This window comes from Centroberyx affinis, unplaced genomic scaffold (genome assembly GCF_046629955.1).
Source record: "Centroberyx affinis isolate AG114_WGS23_722 - 3 ecotype Tasmania unplaced genomic scaffold, CSIRO-AGI_Caff_v1 ptg002635l_1, whole genome shotgun sequence".
In the NCBI taxonomy this organism is placed as follows: domain Eukaryota; kingdom Metazoa; phylum Chordata; class Actinopteri; order Beryciformes; family Berycidae; genus Centroberyx; species Centroberyx affinis.
Window position 1 is genome coordinate 299,749 of NW_027280828.1, and position 26,811 is coordinate 326,559.

At 41.3% G+C, this 26,811-nt stretch overlaps 4 protein-coding genes across 8 annotated transcripts; 3 read left to right on the top strand and 1 right to left on the bottom strand.

Annotated features, from left to right (window-relative positions):
* Positions 1 to 2,225: 2,225 nt before the first annotated feature.
* plp1b (proteolipid protein 1b) lies at positions 2,226 to 6,230 on the top strand. Of its 2 annotated transcripts, none has more exons than XM_071534861.1 (7): positions 2,226 to 2,274; positions 4,328 to 4,514; positions 4,636 to 4,792; positions 5,086 to 5,263; positions 5,579 to 5,652; positions 5,804 to 5,869; positions 6,130 to 6,230. In XM_071534861.1, exons 1-7 carry the CDS (start codon positions 2,271 to 2,273, stop codon positions 6,202 to 6,204), a joined length of 741 nt encoding a protein of 246 aa, XP_071390962.1. In that variant the 5' UTR covers positions 2,226 to 2,270; the 3' UTR covers positions 6,205 to 6,230. The 2 variants fall into 2 exon arrangements, with proteins under 2 accessions (XP_071390962.1, XP_071390961.1); XM_071534860.1 differs by lacking the exon at positions 2,226 to 2,274 and adding an exon at positions 3,826 to 3,951.
* Positions 6,231 to 6,242: 12 nt separating this feature from the next.
* LOC139657132 (fap1 adhesin) lies at positions 6,243 to 19,272 on the bottom strand. 2 transcript variants are annotated; one of them, XM_071534859.1, is made up of 10 exons: positions 19,072 to 19,163; positions 18,424 to 18,462; positions 18,186 to 18,297; positions 17,748 to 17,825; positions 10,598 to 10,654; positions 10,277 to 10,369; positions 8,132 to 9,841; positions 7,959 to 8,021; positions 7,640 to 7,742; positions 6,243 to 7,527 (listed from the first exon to the last, which is right to left on the bottom strand). In XM_071534859.1, the coding sequence occupies exons 2-10, from the start codon at positions 18,431 to 18,433 to the stop codon at positions 7,429 to 7,431; spliced, it is 2,325 nt and encodes a 774-aa protein (XP_071390960.1). In that variant the 5' UTR covers positions 18,434 to 18,462; positions 19,072 to 19,163; the 3' UTR covers positions 6,243 to 7,428. The 2 variants fall into 2 exon arrangements, with proteins under 2 accessions (XP_071390960.1, XP_071390959.1); XM_071534858.1 differs by having other exon boundaries at positions 6,244 to 7,527; positions 19,145 to 19,272.
* Positions 12,724 to 17,275, top strand: LOC139657169 (uncharacterized). 2 transcript variants are annotated; one of them, XM_071534924.1, is made up of 2 exons: positions 12,724 to 12,905; positions 13,691 to 17,275. In XM_071534924.1, exon 2 carries the CDS (start codon positions 13,696 to 13,698, stop codon positions 15,004 to 15,006), a length of 1,311 nt encoding a protein of 436 aa, XP_071391025.1. In that variant the 5' UTR covers positions 12,724 to 12,905; positions 13,691 to 13,695; the 3' UTR covers positions 15,007 to 17,275. The 2 variants fall into 2 exon arrangements, with proteins under 2 accessions (XP_071391025.1, XP_071391026.1); XM_071534925.1 differs by lacking the exon at positions 12,724 to 12,905 and adding an exon at positions 13,319 to 13,455.
* Positions 19,273 to 23,130: 3,858 nt separating the features above from the next.
* On the top strand, positions 23,131 to 26,591 carry cwc15 (CWC15 spliceosome associated protein homolog). 2 transcript variants are annotated; one of them, XM_071534900.1, is made up of 7 exons: positions 23,131 to 23,181; positions 23,894 to 24,035; positions 25,105 to 25,217; positions 25,375 to 25,472; positions 25,557 to 25,667; positions 25,831 to 25,967; positions 26,144 to 26,591. In XM_071534900.1, the coding sequence occupies exons 2-7, from the start codon at positions 23,905 to 23,907 to the stop codon at positions 26,271 to 26,273; spliced, it is 720 nt and encodes a 239-aa protein (XP_071391001.1). In that variant the 5' UTR covers positions 23,131 to 23,181; positions 23,894 to 23,904; the 3' UTR covers positions 26,274 to 26,591. The 2 variants fall into 2 exon arrangements, with proteins under 2 accessions (XP_071391001.1, XP_071391002.1); XM_071534901.1 differs by having other exon boundaries at positions 23,161 to 23,258.
* The last annotated feature ends 220 nt before the right edge of the window (positions 26,592 to 26,811 follow it).

Sequence of the window (26,811 nt, forward strand, 5' to 3'; positions counted from 1 at the left end):
CTTAAAAATGGTTGTACACATGGTTTACTCACATATTTGTACATAAGCACTGTTGATAAAAAAGGGCTGTGGATTCTCTCAACTAAAAAGACGTGCACATTAAGTTTAGGTTTAAATTTCAACCTCTGTTTCAGTCTTCGCACAGTCTACTCACCAGAGGAGAAGGTTATTGCCATTGAATGCGCTTCTGCCTCTGACTGAGCCTGAGATATTTTTGTCCCCCATTTCTTTGTCCTCTCCATGAGTACGTAAGTGGTTTAGTAATGAAAATGAAAGTTCTGGCACAGGGAGAATTTTGCCATGAAGAGAAAGTAATGAAAGCATTTACAACTGTCTTAGTTAATAGCTTATTAAGCCTTAGATAAGTTTTACTCTAACATGAATTCATGCAATAATTAACATTAGTTAAGGCAACCTATACCCAGTGATTCATCATCAGCTCACATCCCTGACAACCAACAGAATCTTCTTTTGTGGCATACAGTTTATTCATAAATGAATAAATGGCTCTCCTCCATTCAGGCAGGCTTGAGAGCCTCTAAAACTTGTCCTCCCACCTAACCCTATGCATTGACCGTCAGCACCGCTGCCTGTTCACATCTCACAAGTAGAGCTGACAAAACATCATACACACTCAGATAGTTCAGGTTCATTAACACTTCCCTCCCTTTTCTCTCACAAGGTTTCTCAGAGATTTCAAAGGCAGCGTTCCTCTCCATACTTCACATTAGCTGATAATGAATCCTTTCTACATACTATTTACTTGAGCTGTTCTGGGTTTTTGAAGGGATAACAGGCTATGGACTGTAAAATCACAAACAATTTACCAGTCCACAAACGTTTCAGCTATGATTTTTTGAAGTCACCATCAATTATGACCAGTGAATTTTCTTTAAACATCAGTTGTTTAGTCCCACAATCTTCTTAATTGTTTGAAGGGACTGTAGGCAGTAAACAGATGGTCACAGCACATGGATGGTCAAAGCTTTTTTGCAGAAAACACCCATAGGTGAAAGAGCAGTTGGCCAATGTGCCTGTAGTGTAAAAAATTAGTGAGTAGCTTTAGCAACCAAGTGGTGTGCACCGGTCTTGAACTCAGTGTTAGTGAAGGTAACTTTAAAAGTCCGAAATTACTGATTACCTCACTGAAGTTGTATTCCCTAATGAGATATAATGGAGTATTAATTCATGTAATCTGATAATGTAACAATAACAGTTACTGTCAGTCACCTACTTGTTTGTCATGGGCTTTAAATGGCAAGTAAAATAGGATGAGAGGCTACTCCAGAAAAGATAGCGTGGTGTTTGCTCCACTCCACACTAGCTTCTTTGTACTGAACCCAGCTTTGACATCAACTAGGTCAAAGATGAGGGAGGGAGGGATGGAGGGCAGCAGCTGGAGCCCACCGTCAATGTCCCCTTGTTAGTCAACTTCATCAATGTCAGTCACTGGCATTTCGATGGCCACCCTTTATTTTACTGCTTTGTCTGTGCGTTCTTCTTATCTCTGTCCGTTTTCTGAAGAAGCAGCTCTGAGGCGATAAACTATCTTGCTGACATCCAGCATGTGTTGTCCTTAAAGTGCAGACAGACAACACATGCAGGCCACAAACAGCTGAACCACTGAAAGAAAATTAAATGTCTTGCAGCCTACAAACTCTACTGTAGTGTAGTGTACAATAAGTCAACAAATCTGAGAATAAAATATTCATAATCACCAGATAGTTGTAGTTGTTGGTTAATTTGCATCCCACATATTACGTTATAGAAAACAGAGCGCTTATGTTTCTATAGGACTTGTAATGTGAATTATTATACATTGGGCTTGTTTAGTATTAAATATACTGGCTTTGATCTACTGGGTGGCTGATATATAAAGTGTGCATGTATAAGGACAGACTTGCCTTGTACTTCTTACAAGGCATATCACACCTTTGAGTGTAGTAAGAAGCAAGTATTAATGCGAGTCAGACCAGCTGAAATACAGCAAATACCACCAAATACCAAGAAAAAAGCTCTTATTGGAGTCTGTGACCCGCGCCCTGTCCTCAGTCCTGAACCCATGGCTCCATAAATAATGACTGGCAGCTGAAATGGGACTTTGTGACTTTAAGATGTGACTCGGGAAGATGGGGTCTATCTATTGTTGATGAGACAAAAGCGCGAGTCAGATTCATATAGGAGTGGCTGGGAATAACTTCTCATATCCTCATAACACAGTCACAAAGCCACCCAGCAAAACTTCAATAACCCCACACTTCTTTCTGGACATGGGTGAGTGCACAGAATTTTTAATCATTCTTATTCATCTATTATTAATGTGATCTGCAAATGTGAATTTCAATAACTTACTAATGTACCCTTTAATGTATTCTTTCTGTCCTTAGAGAAGATGTTCCCTTCATGCATTGTGGACACTATTTGTTGCAGATTAATCTTCTGTTTTCATTTATCATAAGTATTCTGATATCCACCTGTGGATTATTGATTTATCATGGATTCACCCTTCACCCTTTTTCCTAATATATGGCATGGTTTTAACAAACTGATCATTTCAGTATACTTGAACAACTGAATATAGCACAGAGATTCAGACAGGATGACTTAGTTTTCAGTAAAGGAATTATCATAACCTCATCATAACCTCCTCCAACCCCATTTAACCATATATTCAGCAAGGTTACATTGGACACAGAGTGACTCTCATCATGGCAAGGCCATGCAAGGTCATTCATGTGAAAGAGGTCAGATACTCCCACATGTGTCACAGGCATAAATTAACAAATTTACACGAGAACCTTGGGCCCAAATAACTTTGGAGTTGAGTCCGCTGTTTCTTCTCACTTGCAAATTAAATGCCATCTTTCACTCCATTTTTAAACAGCTTTGACTTGTGTTGGCATGGCATCTAAATGCATTCCATTGATGCCTTTTGCTCTGAATTCATATAGAGGTTATAATGGCCTGTTTGCCATTGTAAACACTGTTACAGAGCTCAGCTGAAGCATGGGCGTCTACAGCCAATATAATTTTTAGGGACTCTAACAATCTTCCTGCTGTTACTGTTTGTACTTAAATAGCAGTTTGTTTAACTCATGGGCTCTTGTTCCACCCATCTAAAATCCTGTGAATTGTGAAATTATAGGGACATTTTCTCACTCTGAGGTAATTAAGGCACCTGAGGCATTCACAATGTCTAACCGTAAACGTTTCTAATATTCCAAAACAGAGTTTGTGAATTGTACAACACTGATGAGTGGGGTTGTTGTTGTGAAGATATTCAAATGACCCCTCTCGTTCATTGTGCTTCCACCCACTCTTGAACACTTGAACCCAGCCCCCGCAGGCGTTGACACTCAGTGCCATGGTACCAGTCTCAGCCAGCTGTGGGTGTAGGCTGGCCTGAGTGACATTGCCAGTGGTGCTGAGAGGGTCCTGGTGACCCTGCAGCCACCAAGGACTCGCTTACTACCGTGTGTGTGTGTGTGTGTGTGTGTGTGTGTGTGTGTGTGTGTGTGTGTGTATGTGTGTGTGTGTGTGTTGTGGCACTATGCTCTTTGTTTGTTTGACATCACTGCCCTTTGTTCTTCTCTGATCATGGCAAAGACAAAGGATATTGTATCTCCAGCCACAAAGAGAAGCTCTTTCTTCAGGCCCCTGAAGCCCATATTTCACTACCATCTCTCCCTCGCCTGGTGACGCCTGTGACCGCTGGTGACAGAGGGTTGGACTATAGGGATAGTAGGGGCTCAGCTGTGAGGCGTTGGCACAAGCAGAGGAGCTGTCACATACGGATGAAACCAGTGCAGGGAGGGCTATTTTACAGTAGCAATACCTTGTAGACAGTCCTTCAAATCACTGGTTGACGTTGGGATCGTGCTTGTTGTGGAGTACAGGATCAAAAGCAGCAAATGTTTCCGGTCAGGCAGCCTTGGCTTTGCAAAGCCTTAGGTGCTTTCCTCTCTCCCATTTCTGCCAATGCAATTATTAACAAACTGGATATCTGCTACCCGCTTCAACAGCACAGCTTACACTGGAAGAAGTGCATGAGATTGTCGTGAAGTCAGTGGTGACTGGTTTTGTATGGACGCTTTATTGGGAATCCCTGCTTGAACACTTGGTTTTCACTGCTGCTCTAATTTTTTTTTCTGTTGCTTTCTTGCCTGCTGATGGAGTTTGGTGCATGCTGATGGATTTGCAGACAGAGCAAGGCCATTTTCATAGCCCCCCCGCAGGGTGAAACGGGTCCCTACCGTGGCTTAGATGTGTTGTGTGGTTATATGTGCGGTGTGTGCCGCGTGTGTGCTGATATATTATGCCCCCTCAGGTTGTTATGATTGCTGTATCCGGTGCTTTGGGGCAGTGCCCTACCCGTCCCTGGTGGCCACCCTGCTGTGCTTTGCTGGCATGGCATTATTTTGTGGCTGTGGGCACGAAGCATTGACTCAGACTGAAGTCCTCGTCGAGACTTACTTCGCCCGCAACGTTCAGGACTATGTGGTCATGGCCTCATTGTGAGTGACGCTTCAATAAAATTCTTTAGATTGTGATTTCTGATTTCTTAAGTATGTGGAATTTGTTTCACGGCTGCACTGTACTGTTTCACTGACTTCTCACTGTGACCGCGTGTCCCAGCATCAAGTACTTCCAGTACGTGATCTACGGCCTGGCATCATTCTTCTTCCTGTACGGCATCCTGCTGCTGGCTGAGGGCTTCTACACCACGAGCGCCGTCAAGCAGACCTTCGGCGAATTCAGGAGCACCAGCTGTGGCCGCTGCCTCAGTCTGACGGTGAGAGCAGGGAGGGAGGGGTGGAGGTAACAAGGGAGGGAGGGAGGGGCGGAGGTAACAAGGGAGGGAGGGAGGGGCGGAGGTAACGAGGGAGGGGGAATGTGACGTCAGCTCATTGTTAAGTTGCTGACTGGAGGTCTGTTGTTTTAGCTTGTAAGCTCATTCAAATGTTCTTTGTTTCTGTGAATTCTATACAGGGACATGAATCACAGCTGATAGTTGAATTAATGAGATCATGTCAGTCACACAATACATTTCTGTGACCTCATGCACTGCACTGTTTCCTTCAACAGTTTATTGTAGTGACATACATCTTGGCCGTCATCTGGCTGGTAGTGTTTGCCTTCACCGCCATCCCGGTCTTCTTCTTCTTCAACATGGCACAGACCTGCCACAACATTAACATCCTGGCTGAAACAACCCCCAGCATTAATCAGCATGGCTGGATTTGCATGGATGCCAGGCAGTATGGTGCGTTGCTCTTACAACGATCGACCTCATGTTTGACCTGAGAACTGCTGAGAATGTTAATATGGCCTAGGAAACTCATGCACTGATCTTTAGAGAGAAAGAATACACTGTTAAGTTGTTGATTCTAGTTCTGATATTCTTATAAATTATAAGATTAAAGATAACTATACCTTATCTTCACCTCAAAATCGGTTCTAGTCTTTACTGCTGACATAATGTATTTAAGCACGATTGGGAAAACGACTTAGTAATCATCAAGAATCATGATTCAGCAATGTTAAGAGATACATCACTTTGATCATATCTTCATTTAAGGTCTGCTACCTTGGAATGCAATGCCAGGAAAGGCATGTGGAATGACCTTGGCATCCATCTGCAAAACCAGTGAAGTGAGTAGCTGAATACAGTATTCAGTGTTCAGTCTTCCTTGTCACCATCCTCAGACTGAAAGCTTATTATGTATGGGATGGATGCATAAATAAGCATTTTTATTTAATGTGCTCTGCCTATATTAAACTACATTGTATTATGTTTCCACAGTTCTATGTCACCTATGACTTGTACATAGCTGCATTTGCTGGTGCTGGGATTGCTCTCTTAGCTTTGGTGAGTAATTGCTTTGGCAATATGCATTCTTTCTGGTCAGATAAAACATTTAATTTAAGCTTCCTCAAGTAAATACCACTAGATGAAGCACAACACAAAACTTTTGTGATTTGCTTTGTAGTTGTGGTGTCAAATGAATGTAAACAGAATGCCTGCCCACATTGTTTGTGATCTTGCCAGCATATCTGTTCAAACCCATTTTTCTCTTCTGTACTCCTTTCCATTCCTTTTCCCCTTCATCTCAATGTCTCCCTCTATAGTTCCTGTATGTGGTAGCCACCACCTACAACTACGCAGTGCTGCGGTTCCTGGGCAGGAAAGGGATACGCTGTTAAGCGCAGCACCACCTTCCCTATCTGGGTATGAGATGGACAGTCAACACATGCCACACTGATTTCCATCCATCCTCTGTGAAACAGCAACCCCAAACCTGGATCACCTGCTAGTACTTCTTTAGACCATGTCCAATAACAGACAAGTGTTTCTCATCACCATTTTGTATGAACAACAGGCAGAGGGATGAAGATAACTCATTCACAGCAGCAAGCTCTGGCCTTCTCATCAAATCCTCCTCTCAGATGATTCTCTTACGTTTGTTGTTCATTTTCCTCTCGGAGGCAGTATCCTCCATTTTGATTTACCCTTGTCGTGAAGCTTTATTGGTACTGATGTTGTCGTCGGATTGCGATGTATGTCCTTTCATGAATAATTAAGAACGATGACAGCTCGCCTTGCAAATCATAACTGCATACACTCCCTTACTGTGCTTACTGATGCATATATTGATTTTGAATATGATTTTGCTGTTGTTACCTTACTGTGATCAACATTGTGTATCAACATCCCATGAACTAAAGCAAATAAAGCTGAATGTACCAAAGTTTTGTGCAAGGATGATGTGTAGGCTGTAAGCTATCCTGCCATCTCCCTTTTTGCTTTCACTTACAATGCATGTACTTTGCATTCACTCATAGGGCATTTTTGCTTTCTTTAAATACCACTGTGTGGGGGGAAACAAAGACATGTATCCATTTTCTTGGAGGTGCTTTTATTACTGGTTAAAATAAGCAGTTTTTATGTTCCAGAGATATTGATGCTCTCACATTTAATAATAACATGCTTCCCAGGTGACTTGTGTTTGACATGTAGTCCTGCTATTTACTGAGCTGGGTTGTGGTGTGTGTATGCTCATTTGAAATTAAGACTTTGATTAAACCTTTTGAATCTGAGGCACCAAAATTGTGATTTTATTTCAGTCTAATACAGTATCTTGCAACACTTATGTAGATTGCTTAGTATTTCATTTGAGCATCTTTGCAGCAATAAATAATTTGCTCTCAAACCTTTTTCTACAGAATTCTTAATCCTGACAGTACACTATGCCCTAAAAAACATCTTTTTTGCACTTTCACAAGGCATGGCAATTGGCAGCTCTGAAGATTTCTTTTGAATATAGGGTAAAGGCAAAGGTGGCAAAGTTCCCAATTCAAACAACACATTAATCACTGCATGCTTCGAGTGTTCTCCGACAACTTCTTCGTCCCAGTTAGGCCGCAGGTCTAGAGAGTTTTTGCGAAGCAGCTTTCACAGTGGATCACTTGGCCGTGCAGGAACATGGCTGTCAGCATGTCTCCCAGGACCCTGCCACACGCACCACACTGCAGCAGCAAAACACACACTCAACATTAATAGGATGCCACAACAACATATCCACCAAAATATATAATCACAGATACATGTTTCCTACCAGGTAAAGAAGACAGAACAAACCTTCAGACAGTCAGGGTGACTGTGCACTGGAGGGTAATTAAGTGTAATCTTGACATTTCCATCAATTATTTTGTCACAGAATGAACAAATAGCGTGGCCATCCCTATTGTAGAGAGGAAGAGTTCAAAAGATTATATTGTGTTACTCTGTATGGCAGACACTGGATCTATCCCATAAAAAATGTGCTGTGCTGTTATCGACTTTAACTGCTTACATCGTTAAAGTTACATAATGTTGTTAAAATAACATAAGGCAAGGTACGTATGTATGAATTAAACCATATCTGTGTTGTTTTAAAGCTCAGAGACTAAGAACCCACCTTGTCTCAGACAGAGTTCGCGTAGTTTGTAGATCCACTGCAGGTTTTTGAAACGTTTCAGAGCTAAAAAAAAAAAAAAAAATAGCCATCAATAAGATGCATTTTCTACAAGGACAAATAAACACACATCACAGTGAATGTGATGTTGTTCCTGTTTATGAGAGCCTACTCACGTGTTGGTGCTAGCAGACTCCTGGTTTAGTTTCACCTCCTGTTTTGCATCTTCCACAGGTTCAGGAACAGCTTCAGAAACAGGTGCAGAAACAGGTGCAGGAACAGGTGCAGGAAAAGCTTCCAGAACAGCTTCAGGAACAGCTTCAGGAGAAGCTTCAGGAACAGGTGCAGGAACAGCTGCAGAAACAGGTGCAGGAACAGCTTCAGGAACAACTGCAGAAACACATGCAGGAACAGGTGCAGAAACAGGTGCAGGAACAGCTTTAGGAGAAGCTTCAGCAACAGATGCGGGAACAGCCTCAGGAACAGCCTCAGGAACAGCTGCAGAAACAGGTGCAGGAACAGCTGCAGAAACAGGTGCAGGAACAGGTTTAGGAACAGCTGTGGGAACAGCTTCAGGAACAGCTGAGGGAGCAGCTTCAGGAACAGCTGCAGAAACAGCTTCAGGAACAGCTGCAGAAACAGCTTCAGGGACAGCTTCAGGGACAGCTTCAGGGACAGCTTCAGGGACAGCTGCAAGAACGGCTTCAGGAACAGCTTCAGGGACAGATGCGGGAACAGCCTCTGGAACAGCTTCAGGAACAGCTGCAGAAACATCTTCAGGGACAGCTGCAGAAACAGTTGCAGAAACAGCTTCAGGAGCAACTTTAGCTGTGGCTGCCTCCACATCTGTTGCCTTTGCTGGTTCAATGGCACTTTCAACTAACTGATCCCGTACAGCTTCACCAACTGAATCAGGTTCAGCAGAAATCTCAACATTCGACTCCGTCTTGTGATCCGTTGCAGTCTCAGGTGCTCTGGTCTGTAAAACTGTCTCTGTTTGTGCAGCAGACTTGGATTTAGACTTGACAGCAGTTTCAGCAGCAGGCTCAGTAGGAGATTCAGATACAGAATCTGCCAGTAATTCAGCAGTCTCCTCTCCTGGTGCAGCATTAGTTACAGCAGTGGTCTCAACTGATGACTTCACTGCAACTTGAACCACTGGTTGAACAGTCTGCTCTACTGCTGGGTCTGTGGCAGGTTCTACTGTGGCTTCTTTTGGAGGCTCAGCTTTAGACTCTACAGACTTGATAACAGATTCAGCAGCAGGCTCAGTAGGAGATTCAGATACAGAATCTGCCAGTAATTCAGGGACTGGTTCAACAACGGCTGTGTCTTGAAGAGCAGACTCCTCTCCTGGTACAGCATTAGTTACAGCAATGGTCTCAACTGATGATTCCACCACAGCTTGAACCACAGGTTGGACAGTCTGTTGTACTGCTGAGATTGTGGCAGGTCCTACTGTGGCTCCTTTTGGAGGAACTATCTCACAACTCCCCTCCACAGGTAGTGTGGTTGATTCCACTCCAACATCCTCCAGATTTGAAGTGTTTGCTGGCTCTGTTTCTGTCGAGGGTCCCACTTCAGGTTTGGATTCCACTTTCAGTTCAGCAGGCACTTCAGCAATTTCATGACTCTGCCCTGTCACTGCGATAGCTGATGATTTTCCCACAGGATCACCTACAGGAGCGTCTGCAGAGACCTCAGCAGTCCCCTCACTGGGTTCTGATTGGTCAACGGGGGCATCAACATATTCTTCCTTGTGTTCTGCAGTTGTGTTAGCAACAGGTTGCTTAGTTGGCTCCACAAAAGACACTCTCTCTGAAATTCCACTTGTTGGATGAGCTGGTTCTGCCACACCATTTTGGATGAGTGTTTCTGCTTGGGGCCTGTATCACAGAGAGGGTTACTCATAACTATGCCTCCAACAGAACAGAGACTGTGCATACACTGTATGTACTGTATATGTGCTGTGTGAAAATGTTTCTATGGCATATAATTTTGCCTATCTGACAAATGAGGCTTCTTCTGTTGCTTTCCCCTCACTGCTACTTTTAAAGCAGAATTTACCAGTGGGAAATCAACACCAGGGAATCCCATAATCTATCTGGATTAAGTTCATTGGGCCTGCCGATTGTTAATAGTCAAACTGGTTGTTTGATTGTTGGTTGATTTGTTTGCTTGGTTTGATTGTTTGTTTGATTAGGATGTCTTCACATATACTTTAACAGCAACATATTAATAAAAATCCTACATACAGAATTTCACAATAATCATGAAGTTATATTTGAAACAAAATTACAGAGATCTTCTCAGACACTAACTTTGTATCCTCTGTTGTCTCCACTGTTGACCCTTCAGGTTGAGGATCTTTTTTGGGAGGGAGAACTTCAATATTTGCATGATTATCTGAATCACTAAAACAAAGAAGAAGAGGAAATAAGAGATTTACAATAAAAATACATCTAGCATCAAACATTCATACCTAGCTTGGTCTAAATGTAAAACTTGTCATAAACAGCATCACATTTGATTGAGATTAATCATGTAAAACTTTTTAAAGATGTGCAAGGGAAAAACAGATATGAGGCAGGGTAGAATATTGTTTACAGTTTGCACAATTCATTTTGAATTGAAATACTTACCCTTCAGCTGGAGAGAACTGTAAATCGAAAGGAGGGCTCACTGGAGAGGCGACTGATCTACAGGGTAAGAGATAAAGCTTGAAAAGAAACTTGCATGTCCAAGCTAGATGGCGGACTATAGCTTTCACAAAACTACATCTCACTAATTAATGCTTATGCACTTTGTGGAAAAGCAGTATAAGTGAACTATGAAACAATGAGAGCACACAAGATTTCTTCAAGACCTCTCAAACTAATTTTGGTCCAAATTGCCATCAAAGTCAAATGTTTTACATCAGGCTGATGAAAGAGAAGACCAACTTAAATGATGTCTCTTAACCCTGATTTTCACAAATATGCAAGGAATGATTTAACTGAATTTTATCAAAATCTTCTATGTGTACACTTTAATCGTTGAATATCAAGTAGTAATGAATAAATAAGGAAGTTTAGTTGTTTTGAGACTTAATCAAAAGTAGCCTACCATCTAGTCATTCTATAGGGAGGGCAGGCTGGGTGTTGGCTAACAAGTTAATGAGCTGCAGACAACTGTTAAAATATTAGTTTCTGATTAAATGCAGGAGAAACCACGGCACCAAAGCTACTACTGTCGTTTCAGAATATGAACAAGTTCTCATCTATAACTTTGCATTCTGCTCAGGTCTGTAAGTGGGAGGTTTATCTCCAACTTCTACTGCACCAAAATGTTAATTTGAAAATGTCTAGCCTACTAAAGAGTAACAGAATTAGGACAATGAATTACACATATAGGATACCAGAATGTGACTTGAATGTGGAGAAAATCAGGCATGATCAGAAAGGGTATAAATTGGAGAGAAAAATCAAGCTTACTTCAAAGCTAGATTGATTAATAAAGCAAGTTAGAGCCATAGGTTCCCACACAATGTTTATTAACAACATAAATATCACCAAGGAGGGAGGGGGTGGGGCTGTTGTCTTGAACAAAGAATGTAATACCTCACAAGCTATATGCAATAGATGGGTCAGTTATATCTGCATTAACAAACAAAGTCTTAATGTGAAGTTGTAAGAATACAATTGTTAATGTGGAATTGGAAATATCTAATCATCTGTATTACCATCTCTACCAGCGCTAGCCCTTATAGGCCCACAGCTTGTGGATCACATCAAACACTGTCCTCAGAAAACACTGCAATAATTAAAATGTCTGCCATTCACTCAATGAGCCTTATGGAAAGACTATATAGGCCTACAACTCCTCTTGGAAGCAGAAACCAGTGTCAAGACAGCCAGAGGAAAAAAATGATTTCTGGTGAAATAAAATAAAGCCCTTATTGACAGACATGTTTTTGAGGAATATGAAATGCCAACTTGAAAATACAGAATATTTTAGGGAGGAATCTGTAGGCCTACTAAATTATTTTTTTCCTAAATATCCTTTTCACAGTATATGCTTATGCAACATGTCATATAGGGATAGCAAAAATCACTAACAAAGACTCAAACACAAAACTTACACCAGACACCTTGGAAGGATGTCTACTACATTGGAAAAGTACATTCTAACTATAGCTGTTTTTACATTGTTCCTGAAGGCTGTAGATTGGGAACTTCACTATATGGTGTCAAGTCTGCCAGAATAAGCCACCTCTTGAAATGCGTGCTAGCCAAATAAAAAAGCTGTCGAAAATGCACAAAGACTCAAACACAGATCATATACCAGACAACTTGGAAGGATGTCTACTATCTTGAAAAGCTGTATTTCAACCCACTGCAGTGGCACAATTGTTCCTAAAGGCTGTAGATTGGGAACTGCACTATGTGGTGTCAAGTGAGGTGGTTGATTCTGGCTGGTAGGTCCCACTCTAGGTCTTATTCTATTTTACAGCTATATTTTCACGATATGTGAGTATTTTGATTTTTTCTGCACGCCTCAATACTCCAATATTTTTTTTTTTCACTGCGAGAGTTTTTACACTTTTATTTTGAAGGCCAAATGGCTTAACTTCCGGTGTTATATCGTTGTCTCCTGTCTGTCTGTCTGACTTTAACAGGTTGAACCAGCAGTGCAGCGAGTGCACGCCGAGCAAAGGCGCGGTCGTGTTTGTGACAGCGTAGTCTTGGCTCTCTGGAACCGAAAGACCTCTAGCGGCGATTATGGACGACACAGTGATACTTGGCATACATTTTTACGCCTAATGCTGGCACAGAAAAGCGGTCAGGACCCACATCGCTGCAGTCGGTACACAGTACGGTGCGGCGTTACAACCAACTTGGGACACCCAACCGACGTGTTTTCTTCTTTCCCCCACCCCCGAGAAATTTGGACGACGGATCCCCACGAACAGTAAGTCCACGATGTTTCAACAGGTTTCCATAACCATGCGCCAACTTTAACAGGACAGAAAATACAACATACAGGTCCGTTTTTGACAGATGAAATGGTGCATTAATCTAAACATGCAGTGGACGTGAGCTGCGGTCGCGGTAGCTTCTGTTCTCCCGGTTCTAACCATGGATGTATTAAACTAACCCTCTTTAACCCTCGTACTAGCGAGCAACGGCTCGAACGGCCATCTTGTCAACAAACAGTGGAGCAAGAATGAGGAAGTGATGTAATTCCTGTACCGGCTTGGTTCTAGGTTGCTCTCTGTGGTTTATTGTTGTCATCAGGCAAGTTAAACTGAAACGGGGGATGAATGTGACTGATCATCCACGCTGAAAAGTTTTACTTTTTTTCTTGATATTTTTACTGTGATAGTAACATTTTAGTAATGCCCACAGTGAAATGGTATTTACAACCAGTGATTCGACATTACTTGAACCAACGTTACAATGAAAAGTTTCACTATTTGTCGTTACGGGAGCATCAATAACGGTTTGCGCTGTGTAATTAGGTCACTATTCAACTTCCTAACTTTTTACACCAATATCTGTAAACTTCTTTGATTGTTACTGCTCTGCGATGTCAAAAATGTATTCATGATCTAGTTTGTAATATGCAGCCAGTGATGTATTAAGTATTAAAATATGTGATACTCATAGTGCGTTCTTAGCATGCATTGTTCATTCAGGCATATTTACATTGTTTTAGTGTATCATTCATTCATGCATTTTCTGTGCCATCCATAGAAAATATGCCATCAAGAAATCATCTTGACAAAATTGGGAAGAAGAAGAAGAAGAAATGGACAGAGGAGGCCATGGAACGTGCGCTGGTAGAGGTGAAGGCTGGAAGGTGCACAGTGAGGCAGGCCGCTAAGGAGTTTGGAGTCCCGAAATCTTCCCTGGGGGACAGGGTTAGTGGACGGGTGACACCGGGCAGCCGCAGTGGGCCAGCTCAGCTAATAACATCTGCTGATGAGGAGGTGTTGGTGGAGTTCTCCATATACATGTCCAAGCACGGATTCCCGCTTACAAAGCAGCAGCTGGTATCTTTTGCCTCATCAATATATAGACGGCAGCACCGCAGGGTGGCATTTTCTAAACTGGGTCAGACCTGGTGGCTCAATTTTAGAAAACGGCAAGAGAAGAATATCACCATTCAGCAGGCGGACAATATTGTCAGAGGGAGGACGATGTGTGTGAGGAAGGAAGCAGTGGATCAGTTTTTTCACCTACTGACCACCGTCATGGACACTAATGGGCTGAGGGAGAAGCCTCACCAAATCTTCAACTGCAATGAGACAGGATTCCAGCTGGGCAGGAAGAGGGTGATCCTTCCCAAATCTGCCAGTCTCGGCTACAAGCCGGCTCCAGGCACAAGGGACCACATCTCCGTCTTGGCTTGCTTCAGCGCAGCTGGGGAGGACATCCCTCCGTTTATCATCTACTCAAAGGCCTATCCAGGGGGAGTGTGCTACAAGACACAAGGGCCGCCTGACGCCCTCTACGGATGGTCGGAGTCGGGGTGCATCAATTCTGACCTCTTCAAGAAATGGTTCCTCAAACACTTCCTCCCGCGTGCGCCGAAGGAGCGGCCGCTGCTGCTGATCTTCGATGGCCACAAGTCGCCTCTGAACCTGGAGGTGGTGGAAGCAACTCGTAAGGAGAACGTCATCCTGCTGTGCCTTCCGCCACATTGCTCCCACATCCTGCAGCCGCTCGATGCGGGTCTCTTTTCACTACTGAAGCAGCGCTTCACAACACTCATAGGTGACGGTTGTACCGCTGAGACCTACTTTCTAGTCAGCAAGAAGGAGTTCTCAGGGGTTTTTAAGGACCCTTATCAGGCAGTGAAGGAGGAGGAGGGAGTAAGGATTGTTAAGGAAGGCTTTAGGAAATGTGGCATCTACCCGCTGAACCGCTTTGCCATCAACGAGGCCCATCTGATGCCATCACACAGCATGACCCCAGCAGCTGGACCCTCCTTGTCCACAGCAGCACAAGGGGAACCCAGAGGCTCCCCTGTAGCTGACCCCACAGGGCCTGGACCCTCCTCTTCCTAGTTAGTGACTCCCCAAGACTATGAGTCAACCATTGGTACCTCAGGTTTTGAGGCAAGATCACTTGACTTTGCATAACTTGACAAACTTGAAATAATAGAAACTAGTTACATCAGTTGGCCACTTCTTGGATGGATTTACACTCCCACTTACAACCACCTTCTCCTCCCCAGTGTGTTCTGTCTGGCAGCTGGCCACAGAAAGGAGGATTTATTGATATTCATTAATTTATTTACTTGCAAACAGTTTGCTCTAGATCAATAAAGCAGGCTTTTATCTGACCTACGTTGTTTGAATGTTGTACATCTGAGTCTAACAAGCTAGATCGGCCAATTCAACATTTTTTTTAAAATATTCACCTCAGTTTGTCAGTTTGTCAACAAATATTTAATGTTAACTTCTGGTCAAGCAGTAAGAATAGATACAATGTCACTTTTTATTTGATCACAATTTAATGGATTTCAGACACTCTTAATTCATTAGTTTTGTTAAGTGGTAGGCTTCAAGGCATATACTGTGAGCTTGCTTGCTAGTTCTGACCTACCCTGATCAAACAGGTGGTTTACTTGTTCAATATGTGTTTATGCAACCAACATGTTGCCGTATGAGAACACAATCACCATCATATCATAAAAGATGCTGACAGAGATCAAAGGACCAGTTCAAGCCTTTGCTGCATTGCCAAGTGTCATATAGGTTAAGACATTCCAATTTTGATAAATCAAAATTTTTTCCTAGATCCACTCATAACACCTGCTACATGTGATATTTTTCCAATGGACCAGGATCACCTTTGCATTTTTCCAGCTCACTGTGAAAGGCAATGAGAAATATCTGAGGTAAACATCTGTATTTCCACATATAAAGATGGAAGGGTAAACCTCAGACTCGACTCGAATGCCATTGTGAACCTTTCATTCATTCCATCTGCGCTTGAATATTCTGAATGGATTTGGTCCATTAAATCAGTTTTGAAAGGAAAATATTGTCTAAAACTATCTAAATAAGAAGGCTGAGTATTATATATTATGGTTGCATTCTTTCCCTTGAGGTAACATAGATCAAATGACATTAGAGAGTGCATGCTTTCTATTTTTGTTTTTTGTTACTTTTTCTGCTTAAATAATCTCTTTACAATTGGGAGGTCTTTATACATTCCCACATATCTAGTGTTTCCTTTTCACTTTGATAGAATGGACTCCATCTTGTGATCTCAGGAAAAAAAATCCAAAATAAATCTATTTTTAAATATTTTCTTGTGGCACAAACGAATGATTTAGCAAAGGGAGCCAAACTTTTTGGAGCGAGTGTGTGTGTGTGTGGGAGAGAGAGAGTGTGTTACTCAAATATGTGTTCAACTCAAATGATGTAATATCCTTGCAATGGGTACAGTTGGCAACAATACCCAGTGCTGGAACGCTGTGCATTAATTTATCACTGAACAATCACCATGATCTGAAGGTTTCATGACATCGTACAAATTACAGTCTATCTATAACGTAGACTAACACTCATAATGAGAACACATATTATGGGTCCAACACCTACCTATTATTGAATACCATGTGCAGCAGTATGTGAGCAGAAACTGAGACAAAAACTTTTAAAATTCATGAAATTAAAGACGTTCAGGAAAACACTGAGTTGGTGATATATGATGTGTGACAGTTGTTAAAAATAAACATTGTTTACGCTGGTAAAATATTAGTATAGTTTAAATAAAAGATATATTTTTACATTGTTACCAAATGTCACATTGAACGTTCACCAGAATCCTGAAATTCGTGATGAAGTGACTTTTGAAGTCACCAAAGGGCCCTTTCTGTACTGAAGGGCAGATGTGCAGGTGCTCAGGCAGCGGACATGCCTCAAAGAAAGCGCTCCCAGAATGATTGTTTTCTGATTAATGTATTCATCAACCAATTAAAGCACGAACGCCTGCAGCATGTCTTTGTGAATGCAGCAGAGTTGCCCCACAGCTGAGTTAATGTTTATGTTTGTTAATGTCACAGATGGTGATTTGTGCCTGAAGTACTTACACATGCATTAGCTATTATTCACTGACACAACAGAGGCGACGGAGAATTCCAGTTTAATTTGCAGGACTGTAATGAGACTGTAAGTTTGTTTGTGGTATCAAGATGAGTCTCAACATCACAATTTAACAGCATTGGTATTTTTTCAGACCGTGGAGCTTGGTATTAAAGTTTAAATACCAGATGGTTTCCTTTTGTACTTTTCTATATTGTACAATTTGCCAATCAGACAATGATAGCCCAATCATTAGACCTATCAATCAATGAGCTTCACTTGCTATAGCGGTAAAGTATGTAAGTAAATGACAAATGCAGTAAACACCTGCTTCCAAGAAGACTGTATAAAAATGATCCTTATTTGTACCTTGTACTATGAACAAATATTTCCTCGTCTGACCTCATATTTTAGTTAGGAATGTTGATGTTCTTTTACTTCTCAAAGCCTAATTTATCTTTGACTTGGTTTTGTCCCTAATATTTTTGTGTAAAACACAAATTATCACAAAATATGTAAAATTACACTTCTTTTTTTACACTGATGAACTGATAGAGTGTAGCCCTGTTAATACAAGCAGCTCATTAACTTATTCTCTAACGTATTAGTTCCTGATTTATTCCTACGTACATATACATTCAGTGGCATTTTTATCCTTTTTTACCCTTCAAGATAAGCATTAATGTTCATGTTTGAATATGTATTGCACTCACTCGAATATCTTGGCTGTTGAGAGGACGTATGAATGCTGTCTGACTGCGAGCGGTCTGCCCTCCACAGCACTGTCCATCCTGCACAAGAGAGGAGTTCATAGTAAATGTACAGCATGTTTGTTCCACCATTTCACCAAAACCTGATGCTCACTCAAATGTCAGTGCTTTCATACTGTTTGGCCTCATGTGTCAGCGTATGTATGGACAAATAGAGGGCATATACAAAACTTAACAGGTTTCAATAGAGGCGTTCAGTTCAGTGTGTGCTGTCCTGCTACACCAGGGCATATCAATTGGTAAGATGCAGTATCAGCATCACATTTATAATGTTTTCCTGTATCTAGATATATGATTCATTAAAATATTGCTGCAAATGAAAGAATGAAAGCACATTTTTGACATTGCATCTTAATCATTGCGTGGCTTTTGGCAGAATACCGTGGTTTCTCTTCCTCTTCCTCTGCTCCTTTCGCTCTATGGATCCAACTGCCATCTCCCTTCAGAGAAGTCCGCACCCTGGTGGTTTGAAACACCTGGGTTCTGTTAACATCTACAACACACACACACACACACACACATTTTATCTGTCAGTACTGTGCACCAAGCATACTGTCATAGGAAATGGCATACCATATGTCATCATACAAATAGGAATGAAATGGTGAATATAACTTACCTCTTGACATGATTCTAATATTTTCCTCAGATGTTCAGCCTGGTAAGAGTGTTGAAGCAGAAAAGGAGTAGGATAAAGTTTAGTTTACTCTAGTTTTATTGCCCCCCCCCCCCCCCCCCCCCCCCGCATTTTATGACTCAAGATTTCAAAGCAACCTGTGCTACTGCATTCTTCAGTAAAATCACTGGATCGACTGGTATCACTGGGATTGTAAAACTGGCATTCACATTTATGTTGTTGCTGGATTCCTTGCGTGTGGTGTACGCTGTTAGAGTTTGGTACACAGAGGAATGTCGTTGGAATGACTCAAAAGACTTTTATTTTGAAAACCTTTTAAAAGATGCATTTGCTGAAATAAAATAAATCCTCTTTAATAAATCCTGTGGCGTAAACAATGTCAGCCTGACGAAAATGGTGTAATAATTCTGTTCCACATTGCATATTAACTATCCACTCGGTGGCTTTGAATGTGTACTTGTAGTGCATTTATGTTTCACGTCCTGTCTTCACTCTATATGAGGTTTTCCAGCATAGTGTGTTAATCCTGTATTGTATAGCTGTCTGGAAATGTTCCAACACCAATCAACCAGGTCAAACTCATTGCGCTTGGCAAATTAAAGCAATTCTGATTTGTGAGACGAGTCTTACCGTGCCAGTTTAAGAGAAATGAGGAATAATGAGTAATCCCTTGTTAGGAGGTATGGAGCTAGTCAGTCCTCACCTGTTCCAGTCAGCTGTGTTATCGTTGTCTGTCAGACAGGAGCGGTGATTTTGCTGAGCTGCTACCTGACCTTCCTCTGGGTCTTCTTCTCAATCTGCGATGGACCAGCCTGCAAGCTGGTTTATCAGACAGAAAGGTTTCACCCTAAACTCCCACCCCCCCTATGCATTTAAGATTCCACACCTACGAGTCTGACGCCCGGCCCCTGGGTGCCGGTATACAGGTTGGTTTGGGTGATTGAGTGGGTGGCATGCCATTTGTTAGGGTGAGTGGGAAGATGGAAGGTGTCATTTTACTGTAGTTGCATATTGCTTAGTGAAAGTGAAAAGACACTTTTTCCAGATTTCTTGAACTGATAATGCACTGAAGCTGCTTTGCCAGCCAAATCTTCACAAAACAACTATTACTAGAATATTTCTCCACAATTTTCTAACTTGTGTGGCAACCTTACATGAGTTAACTTTGATAAAATAAAGATGTTCAAGCACCAGTTAAGCCAGTCCTACATACTTTAGACGAGGAGGGAAATCAATGATCAGTGCTTTTTTTACTGACTTTGGCATTTTACACCATACTGAAAATATCTTGGCCTGGACCACAACGCTGTACTTAATTAGTTGAGGAAATCTGTAAGAAACCTCATAGTGTTATTTCACTCTTAAGCTCCAAAGCATAGGACATTCCTTCACAAACACCATGCGCTTGCTGGAGGGATGCTAGGAATCAAGAGAGACCAGATCTTAATCTGCGGTTGGGAAGCTCCCCACTGCTGAGGCAGAACCTTTCAAAATCATTTAGGCTGAAGTCAGTGTGCAGCCAAGTGCACTGGATTTCACACGAAGAAGAGCTGTGCAGTGTCAACACAGAACAGGCTCTCATAGGAATAATAAAAAGTAAACAGCTTGATAATTTATCAGCTTATGTTCCCTCCCTGTGGAGCTGAAACAGGCACACAGACAAACTAAACCTCGTTACTGATTATCTTTCATCTTTGGTAAACACATTTTAATAGTGTTTGCCACCCTCCATATTATAAATATCCACCTCGTTTGTTCCTCCAGAGCACCGCTCTGACTCAGAACAACAAAAAGCAGCAGAAACAAAGGAATCATAGTGCACTCACACACACATACTCACACTCACACACACACCTACACACACACACACACACACACACACACACACACACACACAGGTGCATATACTATGAATAAGATCACATCACATCAAATCAATCAGTCATGTCACAATACACTGTTCAGGAAATGACAGTATTACTGTATGTTTTTCACCAGCACTTGAGTATTGGTAAATGTCTCATCAAGTCTTCATCTGTCCACTTTTCTGGCTTTTCTATTCTTTTTATTTTTTTTCTATTCACGTTTGCACCTGACAAGGTAATAAAAACATTTTACATACACATAATATTTTAATGCCATGTGGAATCCAGCAGAACCTCCTCTGTCAGTTTTCCTCCCTCAACACCAGCCAACGTCTTCAGTGAGAATCCTTGGCATTCACATCCAGCGCACAGAACCCAAACAGGATATATAGAGTATGTCTGTCTGATATATGACATGTTGTCATAGATAATGACATGATGTACAGAGGAATGAGAATAATGCACAATGAAAATTGTTTCAGAGAAACAGAAGGGTACATTCTGATCTGAAATGAAACTGTGTGTGTGTTGTGTAAACATGCATGCCAAAGAAAAGATAACAATGATGAGAAGAAATAAGCCTTCTTATTCATTTATTCATTCATCTATCTGGTCCTTTTTGAACCCCAAACATATCTGATCTTCCTGTGAGTCCTAATACAAACTCTTAGATGAGAGTGAATGTGTCAGTGAAGAATATCACACCATTTTCATTGTCTTTTTTATTTATCTGGCATCACATGGATGTGCAAGCCTTTGAGTGTTTTATCATGATCTTTGTGGCTATTTACTCTGTCATTTCAATATGACTTTTGACAATTTCTCATAAAAAATTGATATGAGACCCCATCTCGAAGTGTCCACGTTGGCCTGGAAATGTCTGCCTTGACTTACATCTGTGGAAATCTGCTTGACTTTTCCCCACTCTTCCTCTCCACCTCATTGCAGTGCTCATTATGTGGACTGGGACTGGGTTGCATCCAGATTGCATGTTGCCATCCCAGACACCTAGGGATGTGGTATGGCTTATCAGATTACAGTGCAAAAGATGACTTGGCAGCTTCCAGCCCTGCCAGTTACTACATCCTGGCATGATCATTTAGTAAAAGTTATACTGAAATGACAAATGTAACCATAGTCTATTTTAAACCATGTTCAAACAATAACATCAGCAAAAAGACCAGCTCATTGTTCAAATACGTGCACTGTAGAATTAAAGAAACCTTGAATTGGGGCAGTTTCCTGAGGTATGGAAGCAAGCTAAGCCAAACACAACTGTGTACGCACCAGGAAGTTCTCATGTAGACATACAGACGTCACTGCAACATGATCTAGAGAGGAGAAAATAATGTGTTGATATGAACAAATTAGTACTAAATATGAAGAAGACAAAGGTAATGCTTATTGGTTGTGTGAGGAAAAGGCAGAACAGCCCAGTTTATCACTCACAGCTGATGGTACACAAATTAAGCAGGTAGAGGAAAATATACTGTTAGGTGTCCAACCTGATAGCTGTCTGTGTTGGACATCACAAATATCCTCTCTGTGTAAGAAGCTGAGTAGAATAGCTAAATACCTGTGAAAATACCTAGACAATTGGCTCAGGCTCTAATTGGGAGGAAGTAAACTACTGTGCAGCCTTTGCTTGTGCTGGAGAAATACAGAGGCTATAAACTGATTCTGAATAAGGCTGCAAACATATTATTAGATGTCCATGCGATACTCCTGTTGTAGGACAACAAAACATTCTGGGGTGGTCATCAGTTACAGATTTGATAGGCAAAAATGTCCTCCATGCTGTTTATAACTTGCATGTGAAAAAGAGGCCAAGGCTATTAATCAGCAAGTGAAGCACAGGCATTTATTTGGAACAAGAGCAACAAATACAACTGATTATGAACTACCAAGGATGAGATTGTCAATTGGGAAGAGGATGTTTTCTTATAGTGCAATAATATAGAATAGTTTACCTATTAGGAGTTTACCAAAGAGTTAATTTAAACAAAATATCAAGGCCATATTTAAGGGCATTTGATATAAATCAATCCTAAGAATGATTACAGAAGGAGTTTTCATAAATTGTGGATGTTCGTGATTAGGTGCAGTCACAGGAATGTACACTGTAATGTTGTATTTGTAGATATTGGATTGTATTAGATGGTAAATGTAATTCTAAAATAAAATCACTGGCATTATAGCATTATATAAATGCTACCACTTGAATTACAGGAAACTTACAATGTGTTTTTAGGCATATGGTATGTGGGTGTGATGTATAATGGATGATTGATTGGATGTGTTGTATAATGTGCGTGATGTGCGGAGGGTTTGTTTTTGTGCACTTGCTTTACTAATTGCTGTCATCTGTACTATTAAATGTGTTAAAAACAACAACAACAACAACAACAACAACAACAACAACAACACTACAGCACTGCACATCTTATGGAGGAACATAGCCCACTGTTTCCTGTCTGTTCAAGCAAAAGTGCCAAACAAAGTGGAGATATAAGAAAAGGAAATTTCCTTTGTAACACAGTTTTGCTGATCACATGGCAGCACGCTTGCCCATTATATAGCTGGTTTAGCTGAATACCTTTACCTGCATCTGAGGTTATATGGTAGCATATTACAGTTTTAGTTAAGTGGTTCACAAACTGGGGGTCCTTGAGAGAGTTAGGGAGTCTCCAGCAGAATAATGATTAGTTCAATTTCACTGTTCGCATGCCGCTATTAGAGTGGTACTTTTCATTTGGTTGTTAAAGATTTCCCAGTTCCGAGTATTTTTGAATGCATCTTTTCAACAGAGGGACCTGTACCGGATGTGACGTTGACTGTTGTATCTCTCGCTTCTTTCTCGTGTGCGAGCAGGTCTGTAAGTATTGCTACTGTAATTGAAGCTTTAAATCGCAAATAAATAGTATTTGAAGATCATTCGAATAAAATAGCCTGGTGAGATATATTTAAGGTGATCTTTAACGATGCACAGCTGGCCGAAGTAGCATTATAATACTCAACTGCGATGCTAAACCCGGCTAGCCTGCTAGCAACTTGTTAGCTAAATTAGCTAGCTAGCTTAGGTTCATACTCTAGCGTCAATATAGTATAGTTTAGTTATCTTTGGTTAATATAACGTATTGCTAAAAGTCCAATTATGTTATAAAACTATTTCAAGCCAGTGATTCTGTTATATTTGCTGATTTTGTTGTTGACCAGATCAGCCAAAAAGCTTAATGGCTGAAATTGTATTTGTAGCTTGTTTTTGAACTGTTGTGAGTTTACAGAGTTCAGTAGCATAACTCTTTCCCTGCAGACCAAGGCTACTAAACTATGCCGGTAGGATCGTAAACGTTAATGGCACATCTTTAACCAAATCAACTGTGAATGAAAAGATAGCCCAAGTACAGTTGTGTATGTGCTTAGTCACCTATTGATACACAGGGTTGGGCGGTGGGATAGGGGGTGGGGGGTCTGCTACCTCACTGTAGACAGATCGACTTGTCAATTGTGTGAGAAGGAGATGACCTTTTGTTTACTACCTAGACCAGTACTTTGTTAATGCTCCTCTCATCTGTTTAACACAACAGAGCCAGCAAAGATGACTACAGCTGCAAGACCAACGTTTGAGCCGGCAAGAGGAGGGAGGGGTAAAGGAGAAGGGGATTTGAGTGCGTTGTCTAAGCAGTATTCCAGCCGTGATCTTCCTGGTCACACAAAGATCAAGTACAGGTCAGTGAATAAAGCATGAATGGAACTTAAGATGTTGTTGTGCAACACTGACTGTAGATCAGTGTGTTGCTTAGTGTACTGTTGGCTGGATATCTAGGTACTGATTTGTAAGCAGCAAGCTGCTTTTTAAACTGTTGGCTCCTGCTTCTGTCTCCTGACTCTGATCGCCTTATTGAGCAGCCTTGCTCATCTTCATTGCATGTTGCATCCCATTACCAAAAGCAACTGTGAGTCTTTAGCATTCATTTGCTTACATGTGTCACTGTTTGTGTGGTCTGTGTGTGTTAGAATGCCTCCTTGAATAAGTCAACATCTTTTTCAGTGTGAAAATTGAGGGTTGTGTGTGTGTTTATCTGCCAAACTAAAGCAACAAAATACCCTGCATATTGGATTATTGCTCAGATGAATGCTCGGAATGGGGAAATACACTTTGTTAAGTAGACATCTGACAAGATTATCAGAATCAGTTTTATTGGCCAAGTATGTACGCATACAAGGAATTTGACTCTGGTTTTTCGTTGCTCACAATGTCCTTACACAGAATAAATATACAGCTAAAAACAAGGACAACAAAATGGACAGAGGTAAACCTAACGATCTAACTACTATGTACAAATATGCATATATATATAAAAAAAAGTATAGAAAGTATATATATAAGTGAATTATATACATGAGGTAGGTGTTACAGGTTTATTGCACAGGGATAGTTTCTGTCGTTAAGTGCTTTAAGTGTTCGTCACAGTGATGGCCTGTGGGAAGAAACTGTTCTTGTGTCTGGTTGTTTTGTTGTTTTGTTTTCACATTTAAGTCAGTTAAATTATTATTTATTTTTATTTTTTTCTCGAAGTGCAGGCTTGAAGTATTCCTTTTTATATCCAAACAACGTTATTATTATTATTATTTTTATGTTATTAACTACTTTATCCAATCTCTCAATTAGTGAAACCCTCAAGCAAAAGCACAAGCAAAAGCCCTACTGAACTATGAGTTTTATGAACTGTAATACCTCTACTTGTTGTTTACTCAGATGTTTATACATTTTTTTCCACATCTTGTCCTCCCTCAGGCAGCCCACCCAGGATGCCCCTGAAGAGGTCCGTGCCCGTGACTTCCGCAGGGAGCTGGAGGAGAGGGAACGTGTGGCTGTTCGTGAGAAGACCAGAGAAAGGGGACCCAGAGGTGCGTCTCGCTGCAGACGTTAGACGAACATTTATTGGACAAAAAAAAATCTTCCAGTGGAAAGTTTTGACCAGTGATCCACTGATCCTCACTTTACCTTAAGTTGATGTTCATAGGGATACCCACTCAAAATGTTGCACGGTCCCTTGTTTTCCAGATCATACCACATCCTCCTCCTCTTCTTCATCCTCAAAGCGGCCCAGGCTGGATCAGATCCCAGCAGCCAATCTGGATGCTGATGACCCTCTCACTGATGTAAGTGCTTGACTAAATGGACAGGACCGGTGCTTAGCTGGTGTTACGCTGCCTCACTGATGTTGTGTTTGTGTGGGACTACAGGACGATGAGGAGGAGGACTCCGAGGAGGACAGCGACGATGACGACACTGCGGCCCTGCTGGCAGAACTGGAGAAGATCAAGAAGGAGCGCGCTGACGAGCAAGAACGCAAAGTAAAGCATTGTCTCACACTGATCTGTTAGTGTACCTGCTGTCTGACAAGAACAGGACTGAAAGCATAATCAGCAGACGCTGGATACAAATTCAATTTGGAAAGGGACGAAATGTTACCTTGTTTTCACAAGTAGCCTAAATGTGTTTTTTGTCCCGTCCCAGGAGCGGGAGCAAAAGGCTGAGGAGGAGAGGATTCGCATGGAGAATATCTTGAGCGGCAATCCGTTGATTAATTTGGCAGGGCAGCAGCAGCAGCAACAGCTAAACCAGACTCCGACTGCATTCAGTGTCAAGAGGAGGTATGACACAGACACACACACACACACACACACACACACACACACACATCATGAGTGTTGTTTTTGAAGGAAGTAGTCAGTTGATTCACTTACCACTGTTCAGACTGAGGCTTTGACATGACATAACTACATTGCTAATGTTTTTTTTTTTTTGTTTTTTTTTATCCTTTTCTAAGGTGGGATGATGATGTTGTGTTCAAGAACTGTGCCAAAGGAGTGGATGACGCACGGAAGGAGAAACGCTTTGTCAACGACACCCTGCGCTCCGAGTTCCACAAGAAATTCATGGAGAAATATGTAAAGTAAAGGACTTGAAGTTTTTTCTCATTTCACTGCTCTCCTCCCTCCAGCTGAAAAGGACACTGTCATCAATAACGGGAAATATCATCAATCCCAAGAATGATACATTGCTATTCATGACACATTGGGCTTTGTATAGTCAACACTTAAAATATTGTATATAAATGAGTTGCTGAGTTATACCCTATGAGTTAAGATGGTAAAAAGTTGCATTTGTGTGAGGTTGTTCAAATGTGTTTCTACATCTGAGTGTCTCTAGGTTTTTTTGTTTTTTTTTTAAGTAATTTCATTAAACTTGAAAATTTGTCTCTAAAAAGGTTGTTGTGATTTTCTCTGAGTAAGATCTTGGAACATGAATGTCATTCATCAACATGACCTCTGACCTCTGGTCATGACTTGTGTCATCTGAGGATGGAGCGTTTATTCTCACTTTTTATCACTATGTAGTGTAAGTCACAGGTTCATTTTGGGTTCACTGTGACCTATAGTGACAAAAATCCTACCACTTTAAAGGTATTTAAAGGTATTACTGCAGCATGTACAC